Raw genomic sequence first — 21,798 nt, 5'->3', positions numbered from 1 at the left:
TTATTTATTTAAGATTAAAATTCTGATAATTATATACAGCTCTGAAAAAAAAAATTAAGAGACCACTTCCGTTTCTGAATCAGTTTCTCTGATTTTGCTATTTATAGGTATATATTTAAGTAAAATGAACATTGTTGTTTTATTCTATAAACTACGGACAACATTTCTTCCAAATTCCAAATAAAAATATTGTCATTTAAATCTCATGTCCTGCTGTTTCTATCGTCTTTAGAGATGGCAGAAATAATCGTTGACTAATCGACTAATCGAAAAGATAATCGTCAGCTTAGTCGACTACCAAAATAATCATTAGTTGCAGCCCTAGATGTGTTTAATGAAGCAAAAGTACTCATGTATCTCAGCAATACTGACTTATGAAGATAACTTAGAATTGACACAACAGACCGGAGGCCATGCTACAGCTAGCTCACCATCCTGCATAGAGCACTACAACTCCAGTGCACATGCACAGCTGTACAATACACGTTAAACCATCGTTACAAAATATACATCTAAGAAACCAATGTCCTCTATAGGTTTCTGAGTTGGACCTGTGGATGGAGGAGCTGATTCCTGTTCTTGAGTCTAGAGACTATGGTAAAAGTGAGGAGGCTACAGGAACTCTCCTCAGGAAACTGGATACAGTAGATCTAGAGCTGGAGAACCACCGAGGCAAAGTGGAGTCGTTACAGAAGAATGGGACTGAACTACAGAACTCTGGCCATCCTAATAGGTACGCTTAAAATACTTTAATTTTCCGCAAAATCATTAGTGCACCTTATAATTATGTACAATATATATGAATTTTATGTGTCATTAAGTTATAAGAAGCAGTAAAGCCACTCTGTGGAAGTACAGCATTATACAGGAGTTTCAGTTTAGCTCTCCAGCTGTGTTAGCATTACCCGCTAAGTGCTAGCCATTCAGCTGTTCAGCTGTGGGTTAAAATTATCGGCCTGTAGTCTGCTGCTAACCCAGGCTAGCACTGCTGGAGCAGCATTAGCATTATCCACTAAGATCTAGCTTTTTGGCCATTCATATGTGAGTATTATCAGCCTGTAGTCTGTTGCTAACCCAGGCTAACACTGCTGGAGCAGCATTAGCATTACCCTCTAAGCGCCATTCATTCAGGCGTTCAGATGGGGGTTAAAATTATCGGCCTGTAGTCTGCTTCTAACCCTGGCTAGCACTGCTGGAGCAGCATTAGCATTACCTGCTAATTGTGCTAAGCATCTAAGCTTACTTTAAATAAACAGAAGTGCTTTACTCACCCAAATAAACAGTTTTCAGTAGAGAAATCTGTGTCGATTAACTTCCAGCACTGGTTTGACTTGTCTGACTGGTTTGAAAATGTATTTTTAAGAAGTACAATTTTGTTTACTTTACTTAGCTTAGCTTTACCCTGCGGTGAGACCTGCTGAATTCGAAGGGAAACATGGCGACACCCCTGTTCCTTACTACTGTCGCATAGTGCAAAAAATATGATAATTGTATGAAATTCTGCAAGTAGTTTCTAAACAGTACATATGTAGTACTTTCTAACCAGGTTAAATTGAATCAGCTGAGTTTTATTCTGCACTACTCTGCAGAATAAAAAAACTCTACTTTTATTTGCAGCCACCTTGTGAGCAGCAGCGTCACAGACATGGGAAAGCGTTTTGCGTTTCTGCAGCAGCTGTCATCTGAACGCCGCTCCGCACTAGAGGACCTGTACAACCTCTTTGTGTTTGAGAGGGAAACCAGAGACCTACAGGGCTGGTTTCTGTCTCACAAGACCCTGGCAGAGTCTGATGATTGCGGACAAGATCTGGAGGATGTAGAGGTAATTTTTTTCAGTGTTTAGAATTTACAGTGGCTTGTAAAATAGGCATACCCCTTGAATAATATATTAAATATATTTTATTGAGATTTTAAACACAAAGTATTGCATATATGTATTGCATATATATTTTTTACAGTTTTTTTTTTTTTTTTGTTAAAGGCCCTGCAGAAGAAATTTGAGGATTTTGAAGGTGAGGTCAAGAGTTTGGGTCAAAACAAACTTGCTGCAGTCCAGAAGCTGAAACAGGAGGTTAAATCCTCAGAAGCTCGTCAAAAAGAGAAGGCACTGCTGAATTTGTGGGAGGACCTAAACACGGCTGTGAAAACACGAGCAGAGGTACTTGTGCAAGACATTCGTGAAAAAAAAAAAATATATATATATATATACACTCAGTAATGGTAAACTTTGAAAAAGAGAGTTCATTATTAGCAATTCTTAAGTTCTAATGCATTTTTCTGTCTTTTTGTTGGTGATTCACAGAAACTGCAATCAGCTCGTGAAGTTCATCAGTTTGACCATGACTTGGATGAGCTGAGGAGCTGGATAAGTGAGAAGGAGGTGGTGCTGGACTCAGAGGAGCAGGAGCACGACCTGCTCAGTGTCCAGGCTCTTATTCGACAACATAATGGCCTTGAGGTAAAAAAAATAATAAATCTCCCAAATTCCAAATAAATATATTGTCATTCAGAGCATTTATATGCAGAAAATGAGAAATGGCTGAAATAACAAAAAAGATGCAGAGCTTTCAGACCTCAAATAATGCAAAGAAAACAAAAAGTTCATATTTATAGAGTTTTAAGAGTTCAGAAATCAATATTTGGTGGAAAAACCCTGTTGGTTTTTAATCACAGTTTTTATGCATCTTGGCATCATGTTCTCCTCCACCAGTCGTACACACTGCTTTTGGATAACTTTATGCTGCTTTACTCCTGGTGCAAAAATTCAAGCAGTTCAGTTTGGTTTGATGGCTTGTGATCATCCATCTTCCTCTTGATTATATTCCAGAGGTTTTCAATTTGGTAAAATCAAAGAAACTCTCCTTTTTTAGAGCTATATAAGTGTGCATTATTGGTGTTTGCTTGGTAACGCTGCACAGTTTCTTTCATTTAAAATAAAAGAATATATATTTGCAATATAATATAGTTTCCTCTGATTTCTGTTCTGCAGAGAGATTTGGCTGTGATAGAGGAAGACGTGCGACGGCGACAGGAAGAGGGCAGGGCTCTGGTCAGGCGGTATCCCCAGGTCAGGGACAGTCTGTCGGAGAGGCTGCAGGACTTGGAGGAAAGCTGGAGCAGTCTTCTGGAGAAGGCCGGCCAGCGCAGACACAGGCTCCAGCAGGCTGAGTCTGTCCAGAGATATCTTACCAACTGGAGGGAGCTCATGCAAGTCGCTTCATTTGGAACATTTCCACACATATGAAATTCATTTTACCATTTTACAGCATTATTTATATATTATATATAATATATAATGTTCTTGATGTTTCTACAGGGCGTGGCTAAAAGAGTCATTATCTCTGGTGACTGGGGAAGGACTCCGAGGCGAGGCTAAAGACTTGACTCAGCTAATCAAGAGGCACGAGGAGTATCGTACTCAGATTGACCGGCAACTGGACAAATCGGAAATGGTGAAAAATGAAGGAAGGCGTCTCATACAGGAGGGAAACTTTATGAGTCAAGAGGTAAAAAAATACTTTCAAAGTATCCAGAGTATTCAAAGTTAAGAACATACTTTTTTATTGATAGTATTGTATGTTGTATTGTGGGTTTGGCTGACCACAAATAAAACCTTCTTTAAACTACAGGGTGGACAACAATGCCTATACAAAAAGTCATGCGCACTGTGATCCAGACATGATTGTGCGGCTGACTGTTGACTGCTGTCCTGGTTTTAATCAGTCAGTGGCGCACCTGTGTTTCATTCAGCCAAGATAGAAACAAGTCAGATATTTACCTGAACACACCTCCCTTCTAGACCACCACAGCCATCGTAGTTAATATATTCCTAAACTCCAACTCTGTGGTAACGACGTGGGGGCAAGGCGTGAATACAGACTGTTAACACGATGTAAGATAGCAATGAGCATCGCCATCGTGTTTTTACAGCTGGAGGAACGTCTCACAGAAATCCAGGAGCTGGAGGCACTGGTGCTACAGGGCTGGGCTGAGAGGAGAGATGTGTATCAGGAGGAGCTGGAGCTGCAGCAGCTTCAGAGAGAGCTGGAGCAAGCTGAACACTGGTTGAACAACTATGAGAGTGCGATGACTGCAGAAGACTATGGGGTGAGAATGAGTGCTCTTCTGAAAATGCTGTAAAAATCGATGAATATATTAAATAATCTATTTTTAATTTTAAAAATGGTTCCAAAACTGTTTTCCAGGACTCGGTTTCAGATGTTTTAGAGCTAATGAAGAAACAGGAGGACCTGGAGGCCATGATTCAAGCTCAGAGTGAACGATTTAACATCTTACACGAGAGAAAAGCACAGGTAAAAGAAACAAACACAATATCATCTCTTTTTGTACTTTTTCTCATTATATTTTTTGATTCATGTAATGCTTTCTAATGAATCTATACACTTGCTGTCTTGCTGCATTCAAGTACTTTATTTTCCGCACTACAAGGCGTGCCTAAAATCCTTTACATTTTTATCCAATGCGTCTTATGTATGAATTCTACCAGTCAGGTATTAAGGATCGGTAAAGCTTCTTAAGTAGTAAACGCTGAAGTACAGCGTTATACAGGAGTTTCAGTTTAGTTCTCTAGCACCGGGGCTGGAGTAGCATTAGCATTAGCAGCTAACAGAATTTCACCATTCAGAGGTGAGTATTATTGACCTGTAGCCTGCTGCTAACCCTGGCTAGCACTACTGGAGCAGCATTAGCATTACCCACTAACCACTGTAAGCGCTAGCTCTTTTACCATTCAGTGGTGAGTATATCAGACTATAGCCTGCACATTTACCACGTTAAAACAAGCTATGTGGGATGAACAGCTAGCTAATATTGCCCTGACTTACCGGAACACTCATTGTTCCTCAGTTTCGTGCTGTCAGTTAGCCGCTTATGCTAATGCTCCAGCGTTATTGCTGGAGAAATCTGGAAATTTAAACGCTGTGTAGATTAACATTCAGCTCTCGTTTGACTTTCTTAAAAGAAAGTCTTTTTTTAATTACAGTTTTATTTACTTAGCTTAGCTTTACTTACCTTAGTTAGCTGATGTATCAGAGCTTTTAGAAAAGAGCAGTTAGAAAAGAGCTGGTTGCTGACTTCACATAGTTTTGGTGGCAAATGCGAGTTATCAAGGAAGTTCATATAAATGAGGATTTGATAAACAGCCTACCTACTTGGATCAAAATGGGATAAAATAGAATAGAAATAAATGATTTGATGAAGATGTTTTTACTAATTGCATAAGGAACTGTGGTCTTTCAGAGAGAGCACAGGATGCAAGAGGCCTATGGAGGACATAGTGGCTCCAGAAAACAGCCTGTTCGTGTGACGTCTCTTAAGAGAAAGCCATCAGATCGACCTGTTCCTGCTCCACGACCTTCTATAACCAACCCTATCCTGAGAAGGAACAGCAGTGGCCGGAGCAATGGTTCACCAGTGACCTCCACTGTTTCCACAAAGTCATCAATACTGAGAAGAAGCAGCAGCGGCAAGAGTGACCGTTCTCCTGGGGTTCCTCGAGTAGCATCTGCGTTAAGCAAGAGCAGCAGCACAAATGATACCACAACCTCAAATATTCAATCTTTAAAAAGTCGCCCAGACGTCGCTATTAAAGCTCTCAGACAAAACTCTGTAGAAAAATCACTGACAGATACAACAAGTGCTGAGAATTCCCTGCCGTCCGTTACTGACGGTTCTTTGTACAGATCCCATCTTGTTCCCACCACAAAATCCAACCAGAGCTCCATGGTTGAAGATGATATAGATGCCTTAAGACCAAAAGACTTAGACTACAAAGATTCCTCTCTTGACATTTCCAAACCAACGATCTCCAACAATGAGGTCAGACCAACAAGCCCCCAAAAAGAGATTGAGGAAAAACCTCCAACTTCAGCACCTCCTGAACCTCATTCTGTAGTCACCCTTGAAAAACCTGAGGATACCAGCGCTGCCTCCCCATTCCCTGACCTTCCTCCATCTCCACCACCATCTCCACCATCATCTCCTCCCTCATCTTCACCCACTCAAAGAAACGTAACCGAGAAAGCTGAGGACTTAACTGAGGAAACACCAACTGATCCTCCAGTACCTCCATCTCCTGTACAAAACAAGGTGAGCCTCAATAAAGTCAATAAAACAAAATCCTAGTAAATTACCTCTGTGTTCCTATATAGTATTTTCCTCTAATTGATTTGTGTTTTTAGGTCAGAGAAGACCCAATCAAAATGGAGGGACCACTGGAGATTAAACTAAAACAAGGAGGAATTAAAGTAAGCTTTTCAAATGACATCATACAGCACATATACAGCTCTGGAAAAAAAAATAAGAGACTACTTAAAAATGAGTTTCTTTGATATAATCAAGAGGAAGATGGATGATCACAAGCCATCAAACCAAGCTGAACTGCTTGAATTTTTGCAAAAGGAGTAAAGCAGCATAAAGTTATCAAAAAAAAAGCAGTGTGTAAGACTGGTGAAGGAGAACATGGTGCCAAGATACATATAAATATATATATTTAAATTTTTTGGAAGTTTCCCTATTTCTGCAATAAAACTGTACTTCAGTGAAATTTACTAGCAAAACTTCTTACAACATGTAACTGTGCTGAATAACATTTTATGTATTAAAACTTTACTCTAAATCTATACTTTAATCAAAAATCTATACTTTTAATATGTGTTGAATAATGTTCAGTTGGGCACACACAAATATAGTTACATTGTATTAAAAAGTGTCATGTGACTAGCATACTCAGTATACGCTTAGTACAAATTTATATTATTTTAATTACAAACAAGTAGTAATATAGTACAAATTAGTGGTTCCAATACCGCTGTTCATAACATAAGTACAGACCTAATTTTGAATTATTTAAGTATACTTTTTTTCACAAGGGCACCTTTACTGTATGCTTATATTTTTCACCACAAGTTCTAGGACTGTATAACTGGTTTTGGTACTACTCATGGAAACCTGCTATTGCCCTCACATTTATGTCAATGATAAGTGTATGTGAATGTTGCATTCCGCTTGTACACACTTGTAGTACGTAAAAACTATTTTGTATGATTAAATATTTGTGTGTTAATATTATTTAGGGTGTAGAGCATTGGGAAGCTGTTTATGCACTACTGGAGGAAAAAACACTGAATCTGTTTGTGGATCAGAATGCTGCCACTGAGGTACTGCACAAATAACCTTTGCACACACACACAAACAGCTACTATAATACAAACACTATATGTACTAAAATATATTCATTTTTAATGGACATATATGCAGCTAAAACAGGAAGCCTAGTGCATCCCAAATTTATCAACATTAACACTTTAATAATAGAACATTATGGTCATGTGGCTTTTAGAAAAATGTGTTATGGGGAGGGGAATGGGGGCGGGGGTATTGCACTATAGGACTCTGTGGGCGTGGCCTAAGCTTTTGTTCTTAATGTCATTTTTTCTTCTTGCATTACTTTTACTTTTATACTTTACATAGTTTTGAAACCAGTACTTTTACAATTTTACATAAATGAAAAGTTTGAATTGATACTTTAACTTCTACAGAAGTATTTTTAAACTGTATTATCCATACTATCTAATGAATGTGAATACATATGACATTTGTTTATGTTTCATACTTGATAGAACTGCACCCGATGGCCACCTATTACCATTGATGGAGCCATTTGTAAAGATAACCCGTACTACAGGAGAAAGAACCACACATTCAAACTCATGTGAGTATGTTCGGTATATTGACCACTGTTCTCTTCTGTCAGTGTAAGACAAGTGCCAGACATACATTAGTCCATTTTAATGATATACATACATAACCCAGAATTAACAAAATCCATTTTTTTATTTTCTTAATATTCGAGATTATTGAGCTCATAGCAAAACACGCTTAAGGAAGACAGCACATGTATTTTATATAAAATAAAGAAATAATTAGCTGTTTTTTCTGTTTCAGTCTGAATGATGGTAGCCAATACCTCTTCGCCGCCTCGTCCCAGGAAGAACTACAGAAGTGGTTGGAGGCACTACAAAGTTGTACCAATCAGAAAAGCTCATCAGAGAATGCCAGGTAAACAAGCAGACAAAACACACACTCACATGCCATTCTCAGACTGCTAGATATTTATGTAGGGCTAGCTATTTTTGTTATAAAGTGAAGCACATTTGTAAATTGAATTGGTCTGGATAAGATCATCCTTCAAATATACAGGGGTTGGACAATGAAACTGAAACACCTGGTTTTAGACCACAATAATTTGTTGTGGCGACGGACAGTTCTGGTGAAAACAGGAGAGTCCACAGTTAATCCTGTTGGATGTGGTTGGTCCTTCTTGGTGGTATGCTGACATTACCCTGGATACCGTGGCTCTTGATGCATCACAAAGACTTGCTGTCTTGGTCACAGATGCACCAGCAAGACGTGCACCAACAATTTGTCCTCTTTTAAACTCTGGTATGTCTCCCATAATGTTGTGTGCATTGTAATATTTAGAGCAGAACTGTGCTCTTACCCTGCTGATTGAACCTTCACACTCTTACTGCTCTTACTGGTGCAATGTGCAATTAATGAAGATTGAACACCAGGCTGCTCCAATTTAGCCATGAAACCTCCCACACTAAAATAATGACAGGTGTTTCAGTTTTATTGTCCAACCCCTGTATATATGCACATATTGTATTATTCTTCCAAATAGATCGATATGATGTTCCCACTCTCCAAGGGCTCCACCTGCCCTCCCTAGTATGTTAATGTCTGTCAAACTATAATAAATACTACTTATATAAACATGTATTTAATATTTGTGTGAATTTTTTTTTTTTTATCAGAATGAGAACAGAAGAAAAGGAAGAGGCAGTAGAGCCGCTGGTTTTAAAATCAGCAGACACACCTGAGACACAAGCCTTCACAACAGATCCAGTACTGAAAAAGGGTGAGAAAAAGAGGGCATTTTATTTTTGTGTCTATTTGTATATTTGTACTGTGTTGCTAATCAGACTTTCTGAATTAACTACAGATTCTACAGAGAATTCTGACACAGAAACAGGACCGCCTCCCAAACCTCCACACACTTACTACAATATACATCGCTATCCAGATGGAGGAGAGAACAGCGACTCACGTGAGATATATAATATTTAGTGTTATTTTTATTTTTATCTTGAGTTCTTGTCTTACACATGCACTCATAGGACTTAATGCTTTGGCTATGTTCACATTACAAACCACATTGCTCAAATCAGATTTTTTGCTCAGATCTGATTTGTTTATCTTGATGGGATGTGAATACAGAATCTGTCCCTAAAACGTCTCACCTGCTGCACATTGATACCTGTATAAACGTCTCCTTCTTCACTACCAAACAAAAACCCTCATATTAGAGAGACGAGAGACTCGTAGCTTTATAAAGGGAAATGGATGAGTTAGCAGCTCATATGTGAAGCACCTTTTGCTGGAGTGGAGAAACAGTAAACAGCTGGTCTGAAGTTCATGACCAGGTCGAGGAGGAGAAAAAAGGGCAGTTGGTTTGCTTTTGCTGTTTTTTTGCAGCTATAGCTGCACAGCTGCACCAAGAGATACAGTGTGGGTACGAGAGAGAAGCACGTAGCGCTAATGCTAATGCTAATACGTAAAAGCAAATAAAAAGCATGAATTCCTATTTGACTCTTCACATTCAGTACATATCCGATTTAGGACCACATATGAAAGTGACTCAAATCTGATTGAAAAAAATCAGATTTGGCACGTTCACACAGCCACGAAAAAATCTGATCTGAGCCACATCAGATTTATGTCACTTCAGCTTGGTAATGTGAATGTAGCCTTTGTTTTACATTTTAACAAAACTTTGAGTGACTCATGGACACTCATGCTGTGGCTAGATTAAATACTTTCTACTACTTACTACTTTTTAGCCCAGTGGGTGATTTATTTGCAGCTAAATTGTCAAGAAATTCCAGGACACATTTAACTGCTTAACTGGAATGTAAAACAAGTTAACCAGATTAGTAACAGTAGAAGGCCAATGTCTTATGAATAAGTTTCCTTCTCTACTAATAATAGAGGGGTTCATAAACTGTGAGCCAGCTTAATTGGGTCCCCAACAAGATCACCTTTCTCTTTTATATATTTTTTGTGGAATTCGTGAAAAAAATGTTGATCAATTGTAGGTTTATATTAACCTGTACTTTTTATTGATTTCCAGGGTCTTTAGGAAGTCTTCAGAGGAATTTACCTCCCTCTTTCCCTCCAGATCAGCCCCCACCGATCCAACAAAGTGAGAGTGGAAACAAGGAGAAGGCCAAAAATAAAAATGTCTTCAAGAAACTGTTCAAAAAATGAAATTCAACAGTCATGCATCAAACATTTTTACATTTTTCATTCTGAAATTCAAATGTTATAATTAAATCAGTGTTTACAGTTTAAAATCACTATTCTGAATCTCTTATATTTAATCACATCACAGTTGTTGCATTAATAAAAACTACACGTTTAAATGCTTATTTGCTTTGTACACTAATTAAAATGTATTTTCACAATAAAATGTTTCTGACAAAGTAGACTGTCTTTCATAGTTGCTGTAATAGTAAAGATTTTACCTTTTATCCCTAAATACTTTCTAATCTCTTTTTCACTGAATATAAGCAGTTCTACCGAATGGGTGCCAATATTTTTCCAAAAATTGTATTTAAAAAATAAACTAATAAGATCTAAGAATTAATTTAGGTAACAGGACAGAGTGTTGAGATTGAGCTCCTCAGTCATAGTTTTACAATAAGATCAAATATACAGAAAAACACATCTACAACTTCCTGTTGTAGATGTGTAACTTCCTGTTGTAGAATACTCCAGATGTTTCAGATGGGGTAGGTAATGTGTTAAGGTAACAGGACTAACTTAAATATTATGGATTTATTATGAACAAAATATTTTTAAAGCGTAGATGATATTTGGAGTCACACAACAATGTAAAAAATTGAATCATCTCTGAATGATTTTAATAATTATATTTCATGGTGAAGTTTATTTTTAGAGAGTGGGGACAGGACAGGTAACAAATGCTATTTTTTCAGTGTTCTAAGTAGTTTTTATTAACGTTTGTAATTACACACCTAAATGTTGCAATTAGCTCAATGTACAGGACACTATGCTTAATACTAAAATGTATTTTAAAGTTATTTTGTGTGCACGTGTATACATGTAATTTCATAGGGACAGAAATGGCACTAATTCGGCTGAAAATACTATATTTTTGTGAAAACCCTTTGTCCTTAACATAACTGTCAGTGTGCATGTTGTTAATTGTAGAAGGCTATCAAATGAGTGTGCTCTGTTTAGTGAAGTGACTTTTGAGATTATTTTAACGAGTGGAGAATGGTTAAATTATGTGTAATAGAACATCTGCACCGCATGGTGGCGCCACAGACTGAAAAAGCCAACAACATTTGAAGGATTTTAGATGTTTTATCTCGCTTTTGGGTAGATAATCTAGTTTACGTGTAAAATAACCCATTCTGTTATAATAAGAATAATAAGCCATAAGGAAACCGAAAAATAAATCTTACATTTACAGTTATTTGTGTTTATTTATTGTTGTATGTCAACTCATATATAATGATAATAATTTCATATCAAATAAAAGCGTATACATTACACACTTGTTATTAAATAATATTATATTAATTGTTCTAATATTATAGGGCATTATAGTTTATTTTCTTCGGTGTATTATTATTATTATTATTATTATTTTATTATTATTATTATTTTATTATTATTATTACGCTATTGTCGCATGTTTTCTTAAAAAAAAAAATATGTCACTTATGTCAAAAAAAAGAATAGCGCCTATTGGTTTGTTTAGTTGGCTCACGTAGTAATTTCTTTTATTTGAGACGATGGATCGATTGAAATCGATTTTAGCAGTGTAAATGCTGTTGTACTATTAGTAGATTGGCAACGTGTGCGTTAAATAGCTAATCTGTACAAATAACTCATATTATAACTATTTAAATGAGAATCTGAACGAATCGTTGCGCATTTAGGCTGTTGGCTCTAGTTGAAAAGATGCTACATTTATGTACTGTGTCAATATATTCATGCTGAAAACGTTGATTTTTTTTTTCATTTGAATAGTTTTACCAAATGCATTTCTCTTTTCTACAAAGGCATGAAACGTTTTTTTTAATCCAAGAAAATTAGCGCGCATTAACTCTTATGATTAATGTAATAGTTTATTACTCTGTTTTTACCGGTCCAGCAGATCTGACCACCTCGTATCGATTAAACCCGTTCCGTCTACATCTTCGGACATCAGGCACTATTAGAAATCGTTACATCCCAGCTGGCGTTTGAACGTTGAATCAACGTTGGATTTGGTGTTGATTTTGAAAAGTGAACCATCGTGATATCGCAACGTTGTTTTAACGTTTTACGTTCAACCTTTAATAAACCATAGCTTACTAAAATGAGAAAATCCTATATGGTTAACATATGGTTAACAGAGTTACCAATAAACGTACATCACTGTAGTAAATCTGAGTATAAAGTAAGTTATCCATCACCACTACTAATCTAATTACTAAACATTTAATCTTAAAAACAACAGTAAACCAAATAGAAAAGAACATTCCCCCCAGGTATGGTGAAGAACTGGTGCCAAATTAAAAAGCAGTTACTGCCAATGGAATAAAACCACTTTTTCATCCCTCCATTATATGAAATCATATGGTGATGAAATGTAAAATGCTCATTCAAAGGGCAGAAGGTTGAGAACATTGTGTTGTTTAAACGTTAAAATGTTAATGTTTGCACAAACATTTAATACTAAACATACATTACTTCAATCATACTTCAACCACATTTCAAAGTTTAAGGTCGGTTGTGTGCCAGCTGGGATATCTCATTAAAACTGAGTGTTAACAATAAACTTACATCAATGTAGTAAATATAAGTATAATAAATGTTACCCACCACTACAAATCAGATTCAATATTTGATCTACAAAACACATCAGTAAAACAAATTAAACATGAACATAACCCCAGGTATGGTGAAGACATGGTGCCAAATTAAAAAGCAGTTACTGCAAATGGAATAAAAACACTTTTTTATCCCTCCATCCAAACGTTTTTTTTTTATTGTGTGCTGATGACATGTAAAATGCTAATTCAAAAGGCAAAAGTTTGACGACATTATGTTGATTCAACGTTACAATTTTAACGTTTGCACACCCATTTAACATTAAATATTCTTTCAACGTTGTTTCAACGTTTAAACCACAATAGACATTAATCAGACATCATATTTTAACCACATTTCAACGTCGAAGGTCGGTTGTGTGCCAGCTGGGATAGCTCATTAAAACTAGAAAATCCTATAGTTACAATAAACTTACATTACTGTAGTAAAGCTGAGTATAGAAAATGTCACCCACGACTACCACCAATCTGATTCAACATCTGATCTTAGAAACTCAATAGTAAAACAAATATAACATGAACATAACCATAGGTACATGGTAAAAAAAATTGGTGCCAAATCAAAAAGTAGTTACTGCAAATGGAATAAAAACGCTTTTTCATCCCTCCATCCAACCGTTTTTTAAATTGTATAGTTAAGAAATGTAACATGCGAGTTCAAAGGGCAAAAGGTTGAGGACATTACGTTGATTCAACGTTAAAATATTAACGTTTGCATAACCATTTAACATTAAGGTTAAAACAACGTTGAAACAACAACAAACATTACTTTTCAACGTTGAAGGTCAGTTGTGTGCCAGCTGGGATGGGAAGCAGGTGTATATAAGACAGAATTTCGAACCTGTAAAGAATTGTCTTCATAAACATTCCCCTCTCTGTCCTCTAGAAGGCGATGTTACTGCACTCAAACTCAATCGCTTTAAATGTCGCTCAGAAAGCTTTTGGGCAGCCTCGCTTCTCCACACCGAAATCTGTGTTTGTTTAACGCTTGTGAGGAACATTTTCTCGTGTATGCCATCGCTTTCTCCAAACAACTCTAAAATAAAAACAAGCAAAGTCTCTTTCTCTCCACTCAGTTTATGTTGTACAGTATATCTTCTTCTAACGAGCGGATTATAATTATGCACACTATAATTGCATTATAATAATTTTTTTTTCAGTTTTTTTCTGGAGTTCTGTAGCTACAGAACTAAGCTACAGAATTAAAGGCAGTAATTGCCACTGTTGTTACAAAGGTCTTAATAGTCTGTCTTACTAAAAAAACGGATACACAGCAACTTTGTGTTAAATGTACAGTGTTAATTTTATTACTAACAGGGTTAATTTAACACCGGCAAATTAAAACAGCTAAAATATATATATTTTAAGACAGTGTTTTTTTAAATCCAGCCAAAACAATTTTAGAGAATAGAGATAGATACTGCTGACCAGTAACTAAAGTTTATTTGAAAACTAGTAGATTAAATTACCGTACTTGTGTTTGAGGCAGTATGATTCAAGACTCTAACATTTTTTTTTTATGAATCTGAATATGAATATGAACTCGTTTCCATAAATTAACAGATTGATTGTTGGATTGTTTGCAGTGTGTTTGATAAGCAAGCAAGCAAAAGTCAGGTAGCAAAAATTGAATTAAATTTCTGCGATTTCACACTGCGGTCAATTACTTGGACGTGCCTAACATAGACTCAAACACTAGAAGACCGAAGAAATCATTTTTCAAAAGATGAAAAATGATTTTATTGTGCGTCTGTTTTGCAGGCAGATAATGATTTTTCTATTTATACTAAATTAGAATATCTCTTTAGCAACGTGTGGACGGACACAAGAGTCACGAATGTCTCGTATTTATGCACTGGAGAAAGTTCTCAGAGTTCAGAGAAAGATGATATGAGTCTATTTTGAGTTTGCGCTGATATATTTGGATGATGTTACACACGTTCCTGGATTAAATCTCTGAATTGCTCTACATAACACAAATAATAACACTATATATAGTATATATGATATGTGTGCGTGTGTACACGCGCGTGGAGTTGTTAGTATTGGCATAGATTACGTTTAGAAAAAATATTATATTGTAACAATTATATTTTAATTATAATTATGTAAATTATCAAAATTATATATATATATATATCGGCATCTGCAGTTGCTTGTGTGTGTCGTTTTATTACGTACGCATGTTTCTCGTTTTGTATTTAACGTGTTACATTAGCAATGAAAACCTACGTTAAGGGTTCACAAATTATATGTATGTGCAATGTCTATATCTATCTATCTATCTATCTATCTATCTATCTATCTATCTATATATATATATATATATATATATATATATATATATATATATATATATATATATATTTATTTATTTATATATAGCTCAGATCGGTGACTGCGCTGTGGTTTGTTTGTTTGTGCGCGCGCTTCGTCTGTGTGGACAATTTGCTGGCGCGCATGAATATGTGAGTTTGATTTTGTGTCCTTTGCACGTGCGTCTGTTGTTCTTACCCCCTGTAACGCCTCAAACACACACACGCGCGCGCGCACACACACACAGACAAACACACACGGGAACCTTTAATTTGGACTTCAAGCGTAAACACATGCATTAGGTGTGTATTAAGTGCAGTTTTGGATGAAGCCAATATTATTTATTTATTTAAATTTGTTTGTTTGTTTGTCTTAAAATTAAGTGAACGTTATTTCTCACTTAATCATGCACCGTAAATGGCACCTGTAATCTGAAATTACAGTATGATATTGCAGCCTGCAGCAGACGCCTTTACTGCCATTTCACTTCTACACACTTCACTTGAGTGTAATCACACCCCGAGAAAAAAGAAGCCTTCTGATGAAGGTGGTCGTCAACATAAGCTCAGACCCACCTGAAGGATTAAATGAACTCAGGTAGTCACTGGGTTTTTATAGTTGCAACAATTGTGCTGAACGTGGCCTTCTGGAGTTGTGCACGCGCGTCCTTTAACAAACATTTTACACAGCTAAAGCCCGCGTTGCACACACTTTAAATAATTATAACGCAAATGCAAGATTGTTCGGCCTATTTATTCGTCTTTGGCGTTATTGAAGACCATTTAAACGATTTGTGTTAAATGTCGTCGGTGGGATTCCAGTGTTATTACCCAAGCTGGATTATTAATAATATAAATATTACAACATTTTTTATTCACCAAACACTACTATTGTTCCACTACTGTAATGGAAACCCACCGTTGTCAAACAGAAACTTGCACAGGCTAAAGCTAAATGCTACCCCAACACACACACACACACACACACACGTACGCGTTGACGGATGTCAGAAGGCGTTTACTAAATAATAAAATAATAAATAATAAAAATAGTTCCCGGGACGATAAATAAATGGAAATTACGGAGAATTAAAAATCGAAATAAAAACACTCTATGCTCACTCTACATTAGAAAATAACGTCCGTGGCAGGAAGTAGTATCTCATTTAGATTTGGTTTAGCGTTTAAGACCTTTTACCTCCCAAACCCCCTTTCCTTTCCCTATACCCCACCTCCTCTCTGGCGCGGTATGAAAACAAGTGAGGGCGGATGCGGGTTTGTTGAAACATTGGGCTAAAAATGATCAAAAAAGAGAAAGAAACGTTGGTTTTCAGGTCTTTATTTTCTTGGTGGGAGCTCGTGGCTCCGCGGGCGCGCGCGCGCGCGCTCCTGTGCTTTACTCCTGCGAGCGCGCTTGCGCGCTGTAGTTCGGCTGCTAAGAGCCGCCCTCTGATTGGCTGTGAAAAGGGAGGACGCTTTAATACTTATTGCGGTCGTGGTTGGCTGCAGCCCGTAAAGGTTGAACTCATTTTTTTTCTAGCTTTAGTGTCTGTGGCTCCGTAATTAATTGTAGCTAGCTGTCTCTTATCGACGCGTTTTTCAAGGAACATGAAATAGTTTGTTGGGCCGTGTTTGTGTGAGTGTGTGTGTGTATGTGTGTGTGCGCGCGCGGTGTTTCTGGGCTGATTTCCCCCCTTTCCCCCTGTCGAAAGGAGTTGCCGGCGTTTAGGAGATTTTGAGGTCCAACTGTGCAGCTGGTTGTTGCTGTTCTACCTTTTTTGCGTGTGATGTTGGATATGGGAGACCGGAAAGAAGTGAAGATGATTCCCAAATCGTCGTTCAGTATAAACAGTCTGGTTCCCGAAGCCGTCCTGAGCGATAACCACCACAGGGCTGCTGGACCCGAGGAGGAGGAGAAGGTGCCCCTGTCCGGAGCGCAGGACTCCAAGTCGGAGAGCGCCTGTGCTAAAAGTGAGAGCACAGACTCGACGTGCGCGGACGAGAAGGAGAAGCAGGAAGAAAAGAAGGACTCGAAGGAGGGCGAAGGGGGCGGCAAAGACAGCGAGAAGAAGAACGGCAAGTACGAGAAACCGCCGTTCAGCTACAACGCGCTCATCATGATGGCCATCCGGCAGAGTCCGGAGAAGCGGCTCACGCTCAACGGCATCTACGAGTTCATCATGAAGAACTTTCCGTACTACCGAGAGAACAAGCAGGGCTGGCAGAACTCCATTCGCCACAATCTGAGCCTCAACAAATGTTTCGTTAAAGTTCCTCGGCATTACGACGACCCGGGCAAGGGCAACTACTGGATGCTCGACCCGTCCAGCGACGACGTGTTCATCGGCGGGACGACAGGAAAGCTTCGCCGAAGGTCAACCACGTCCCGGGCCAAGCTGGCGTTCAAGCGGGGTGCGCGCCTCACGTCCACCGGCCTGACGTTCATGGACCGAGCCGGCTCTCTCTACTGGCCCATGTCTCCCTTCCTCTCCCTGCACCACCCAAGGGCGAGCAGCGCGCTCAGCTACAACGGCACGTCGTCCCCGTACCCCAGTCACCCCATGTCCTACAGCACCATGCTGACCCAGAACAGCCTGAGCAACAACCACTCGTTCCCGGCTTCCAACGGCCTGAGTGTGGACAGACTCGTAAACGGGGAGTTGCCGTACGCCACGCATCACCTCACGGCGGCCGCCTTGGCCGCCTCTGTACCTTGCGGGCTTTCCGTGCCCTGCTCTGGGACGTACTCACTCAATCCGTGCTCCGTGAACCTGCTGGCTGGACAGACCGGCTACTTCTTTCCACACGTCCCGCACCCGTCCATGAGCTCGCAGTCCAGTGGGGCCATGAGCTCTCGGGCCGCCTCGTCCTCATCGCCCCAAGCGGGCTCATCTCTACCCTGTGACTCTTTACGGCCTTCTCTCCCCAGTTTCTCATCGGGACTGTCCTCGGGACTCTCTGACTACTTCACACATCAAAACCAAGGGTCAACGTCAAACCCACTTATACACTAACTAAACATCCACAGGAAGCAGACTGTAAGTGAACATTCTGCACCCATTCACACTGTAATATATATATATATATATATATATATATATATATGAAAAAGGAAAAAAAAAATACTGGGAGAGAAAGGAACATGCAAGCAGCCGAACTCCAGGTATTTTGTATTAAATTCTTCAATTCTCCTCCTTTATTTCTGTACACGAACGTCAAGTGTCGAGGAACTGTTTTTTTATGATTTACACTGTCAGCAACGTGCAATGTGACAAGATTTAAAAAAAGAGGGTAAAGAGTAGCGCTTTTTTTCAACGGCAGTACAAATTTTACATTAGAATGTGTATTTAAATAGTGGTTGCAGATTTGTCTAATTTTAAATGTAAAAAAAAATCTAAACCATCCCATGGACACCACCAGTCCTCATGTTTGCAGTATTATCACGTATCATGAGCGCACTGGTGGAGTGTGATTTTTCAAATTAACACAAAACTATTTTGTTTCTTTCTTTTTTTAAATAAATGTGCTCTATAAGTGCAGAATACCCGTTCCGATCCATGGCTCCTTGTTATTTTGTCAGTTTCATAGATATTATTAATGGAGTTAATGCACTCACAATGCGTTCTTTTATGCATTTTAAAAAGTACAATTTCTTTATAGACCAAAGAATGGGTATCAAATACATTTGTTTCAGTATTCACCATCAGAAAATCAGACGGTTTTGAAGGGAACAGACTGAATGCTTTTAGCTTGTGTTTTGCAAAATTAGGCTCCTGTGTGTGGTCACCACCAGGTCCCATTTCTTTCTTTTTTTGTAATTAATGAAATGTCAATTCCTGTTGTAATTATAGGTTAACTTTGCGAAGTGTAACCGTGTTGAGTAAATGCCTCATAAAAATATTGAGTGAATGTTTATGTCGTCTTTAAATTCCATGGTTGTGATTTTGTGGTCTTATGCCCGTGTTTGTCGCTTAAACTGTTAACCGAACAAAATAAAAATAATAGGTTTATGTTCATTGATCAGGAACATTTTGTCTTTTTTGCAAATCATCAGAAATTTTTAGCTGCACTTTAAAACAAGTTCAGTTTTTGTTGATGCTGTGTTTTTGACATTTAAGCGACAGTTTGCGGGCCCTAATTTGGTGGAGGTCTACCAAAATCTTGCGATCTGGCCGCCAAAAATACGCAGTGTGCCATTTTCTGCACCATCAAGGGAGAGAAATCTTAATGTTATCATAAACATAGTTTCATTGTCATAAACTGCTTATTGATCAGATGACCACAGGGACAACACTTTTTTGACAAACTCTCCCAGATTCTGTGGTCTATTAATTGTCTAAATTGCGTCTATTTTCTTCGTATTTCTTTCCCGTTTTCCCAGCCTTATGTGCAGGCCCAGTGGTAACACTCACTACAGTGTCTTGGTTTCCAGTAGACAATGTAGTAGTTAGTTGCAATGAAACGGAGCAAGAACCGAGCTTTCAGCACTTTAAGTCCAGTAATTTGTTCATTTCTTAAAGAGGCATCGTGTTAAATGTGGTCGGCTGTAATGCAATAACCTCGCTGCTTTTCACAAAAGGCCGGTGGAACCCAATATCTGCTTGCAAGATGTTATCACTCAAATGTTAAACGGAGTGACCACTCAGAAGAACAAAGAGCGAGGGAGTAGGGGTTAAATTTTAGAGACAATATTTTCTGAATGGCAAAAAAATCAATTAAAAATTATTGTAAAGGAATTACGCTCACAAACACAAACTCTAAAATTCAAAAGCCTCGGCTTTAGAGGGTCTTAGCCAGGTCACTTACTTATTTATAATTTATAATGCCATTATTATTATTATTATTATTATTATTATTATTATTATTATTATTATTATTATTATTATTATTGTTATTATTGTTATTATTATTGTTATTATTATTATTATTATTATTATTATTATTATTATTATTATTATTATTATTATTATTATTGAACAAACTATTTAGAATTATTTACACATTTAAAGCTAAATTGCAAGCTTATAATTTTATTATATATATATATATATATATATATATATATATATATATATATATATATATATATATATATATATATATATATATATATATATTTTATATTAAAATATTTTTGAATGATTTTAAATACAGACATGCGATGGGGTGGCGTTTGTAAATGGTATATTTGCCAGCAGCTTGACAAAGAATTTATGTACTTGAATTTTAATCTCGCTTTTAATTAGCAGGCTACAAATAGGTCTGTTGGAAGGTCTGTTTAATATTTTTTTGTTACAAAAAGAGTGTCAGCAAGCTAATATTGACTTGGAGCTTCGCAGTGCCTATGAATATATTGTTTATAGAGTGCTGATGCTGGAGCACTTATGGCAGGTCACTCTTTCCTGCGTTTTAATTAGCCGTCTGCAACCACGCGCAATCAATGTACCTGAACCACAGATTAGGTCTCGATCACTCAGAATTTTTTTTTTTGTATTAATGCCGAGCACAGGGAAAGCCTTTACGGTTCTATATACTCTACCATATTAATATTATTACTGTACATTATTATTATTATTATTATTATTATTATTATTATTATTATTATTATTAATAATAATAATAATAATAATAATAATAATAATAATAATAATAATAATAATGTTGTTGCCTTTTTTTCTAAGGAGCTCACTAGGTGTAGAGTTAGACCGAAGGCGTGGTTTCTTTCTTCCCTCGAGACAGAGGGAAAGCAGGATGGCAAGACTCCCTCACCACACAGGCCCCAGTCAATGTAGACTGTAAAAACTTATAAATAATGGTGTGAATACTGGGCTGTAGCTTATTGTGGAGAATTAAATAAGATATACTCATTGACATTTGATAGGTTACTTACTTTTTAATCATCAAAAGCTGTTTTGACTGTAGCCTACATACTGTACACTAATCGAGACCTGCCAAGTATCTGACATTTACAAACATCTGTTTTATAATTATAGGTAGATCATAACTATAAGGTACAACGTAACTTTGATTGCTCTGATTCAAAGAGTCTACTTCTGCTTATTGATTTAATTAATAAACTGGATTTTTTTTTTACAAAATTCTGCAAAATTTCGGGAACCGCTGCATAAATAACGGATTTTAATTGTATCTATTTTCTGAAAATTTTGGAAATAATATAAATAAAAAATAAAAGTGTTTAAGTGTTGAATTTACGCATGCAAGCGCGCACCCACACATAAGTAACACACACATAATATATATATATATATATATATATATATATATATATATATATATATATATTCTTCTTTTATTTAAAGTCATTTATACCTCAAAAAAGCATGAAACTACACGTTATAAACCCCATTTTTATTTATTCATTAGTTTATTAATTAAGTTCAAATATTTAGTTCTTGTTACTTTCTTTACCTGGGTGGCAATGTAATGAGAAATCCGTGCAGTTCTTCTCGCATCATTTGTATATCAATGAAACT

The 21,798-nt window shown here is 37.2% G+C and overlaps 2 protein-coding genes across 3 annotated transcripts in view; both read left to right on the top strand.

Annotated features, from left to right (window-relative positions):
• The window catches only part of sptbn5 (spectrin, beta, non-erythrocytic 5), a 74,316-nt gene extending 63,748 nt beyond the window's left edge, over positions 1–10,568 (top strand). For both annotated transcript variants that reach the window (XM_049463657.1, XM_049463658.1), the window contains 16 exons: positions 537–733; positions 1,618–1,822; positions 1,982–2,158; positions 2,303–2,458; positions 2,990–3,207; positions 3,317–3,506; positions 3,931–4,107; positions 4,206–4,313; positions 5,260–6,108; positions 6,201–6,266; positions 7,095–7,178; positions 7,641–7,732; positions 7,966–8,079; positions 8,838–8,941; positions 9,026–9,130; positions 10,214–10,568. In XM_049463657.1, the coding sequence (XP_049319614.1) occupies positions 537–733; positions 1,618–1,822; positions 1,982–2,158; positions 2,303–2,458; positions 2,990–3,207; positions 3,317–3,506; positions 3,931–4,107; positions 4,206–4,313; positions 5,260–6,108; positions 6,201–6,266; positions 7,095–7,178; positions 7,641–7,732; positions 7,966–8,079; positions 8,838–8,941; positions 9,026–9,130; positions 10,214–10,350 (2,979 nt within the window). In that variant the 3' untranslated portion in view covers positions 10,351–10,568. The remainder of the gene's footprint in view (positions 1–536; positions 734–1,617; positions 1,823–1,981; positions 2,159–2,302; positions 2,459–2,989; positions 3,208–3,316; positions 3,507–3,930; positions 4,108–4,205; positions 4,314–5,259; positions 6,109–6,200; positions 6,267–7,094; positions 7,179–7,640; positions 7,733–7,965; positions 8,080–8,837; positions 8,942–9,025; positions 9,131–10,213) is intronic.
• Positions 10,569–16,795: 6,227 nt separating this feature from the next.
• Positions 16,796–19,324, top strand: foxg1a (forkhead box G1a). Its single transcript, XM_007257917.4, has one exon. It carries the CDS (start codon positions 17,092–17,094, stop codon positions 18,316–18,318), a length of 1,227 nt encoding a protein of 408 aa, XP_007257979.1. The 5' UTR covers positions 16,796–17,091; the 3' UTR covers positions 18,319–19,324.
• The last annotated feature ends 2,474 nt before the right edge of the window (positions 19,325–21,798 follow it).

This window comes from Astyanax mexicanus, chromosome 14 (genome assembly GCF_023375975.1).
Source record: "Astyanax mexicanus isolate ESR-SI-001 chromosome 14, AstMex3_surface, whole genome shotgun sequence".
Lineage (NCBI taxonomy): Eukaryota > Metazoa > Chordata > Actinopteri > Characiformes > Acestrorhamphidae > Astyanax > Astyanax mexicanus.
Note: the sequence above shows the minus strand (reverse complement) of the source record. Positions and strands in the feature narration are given on the sequence as shown.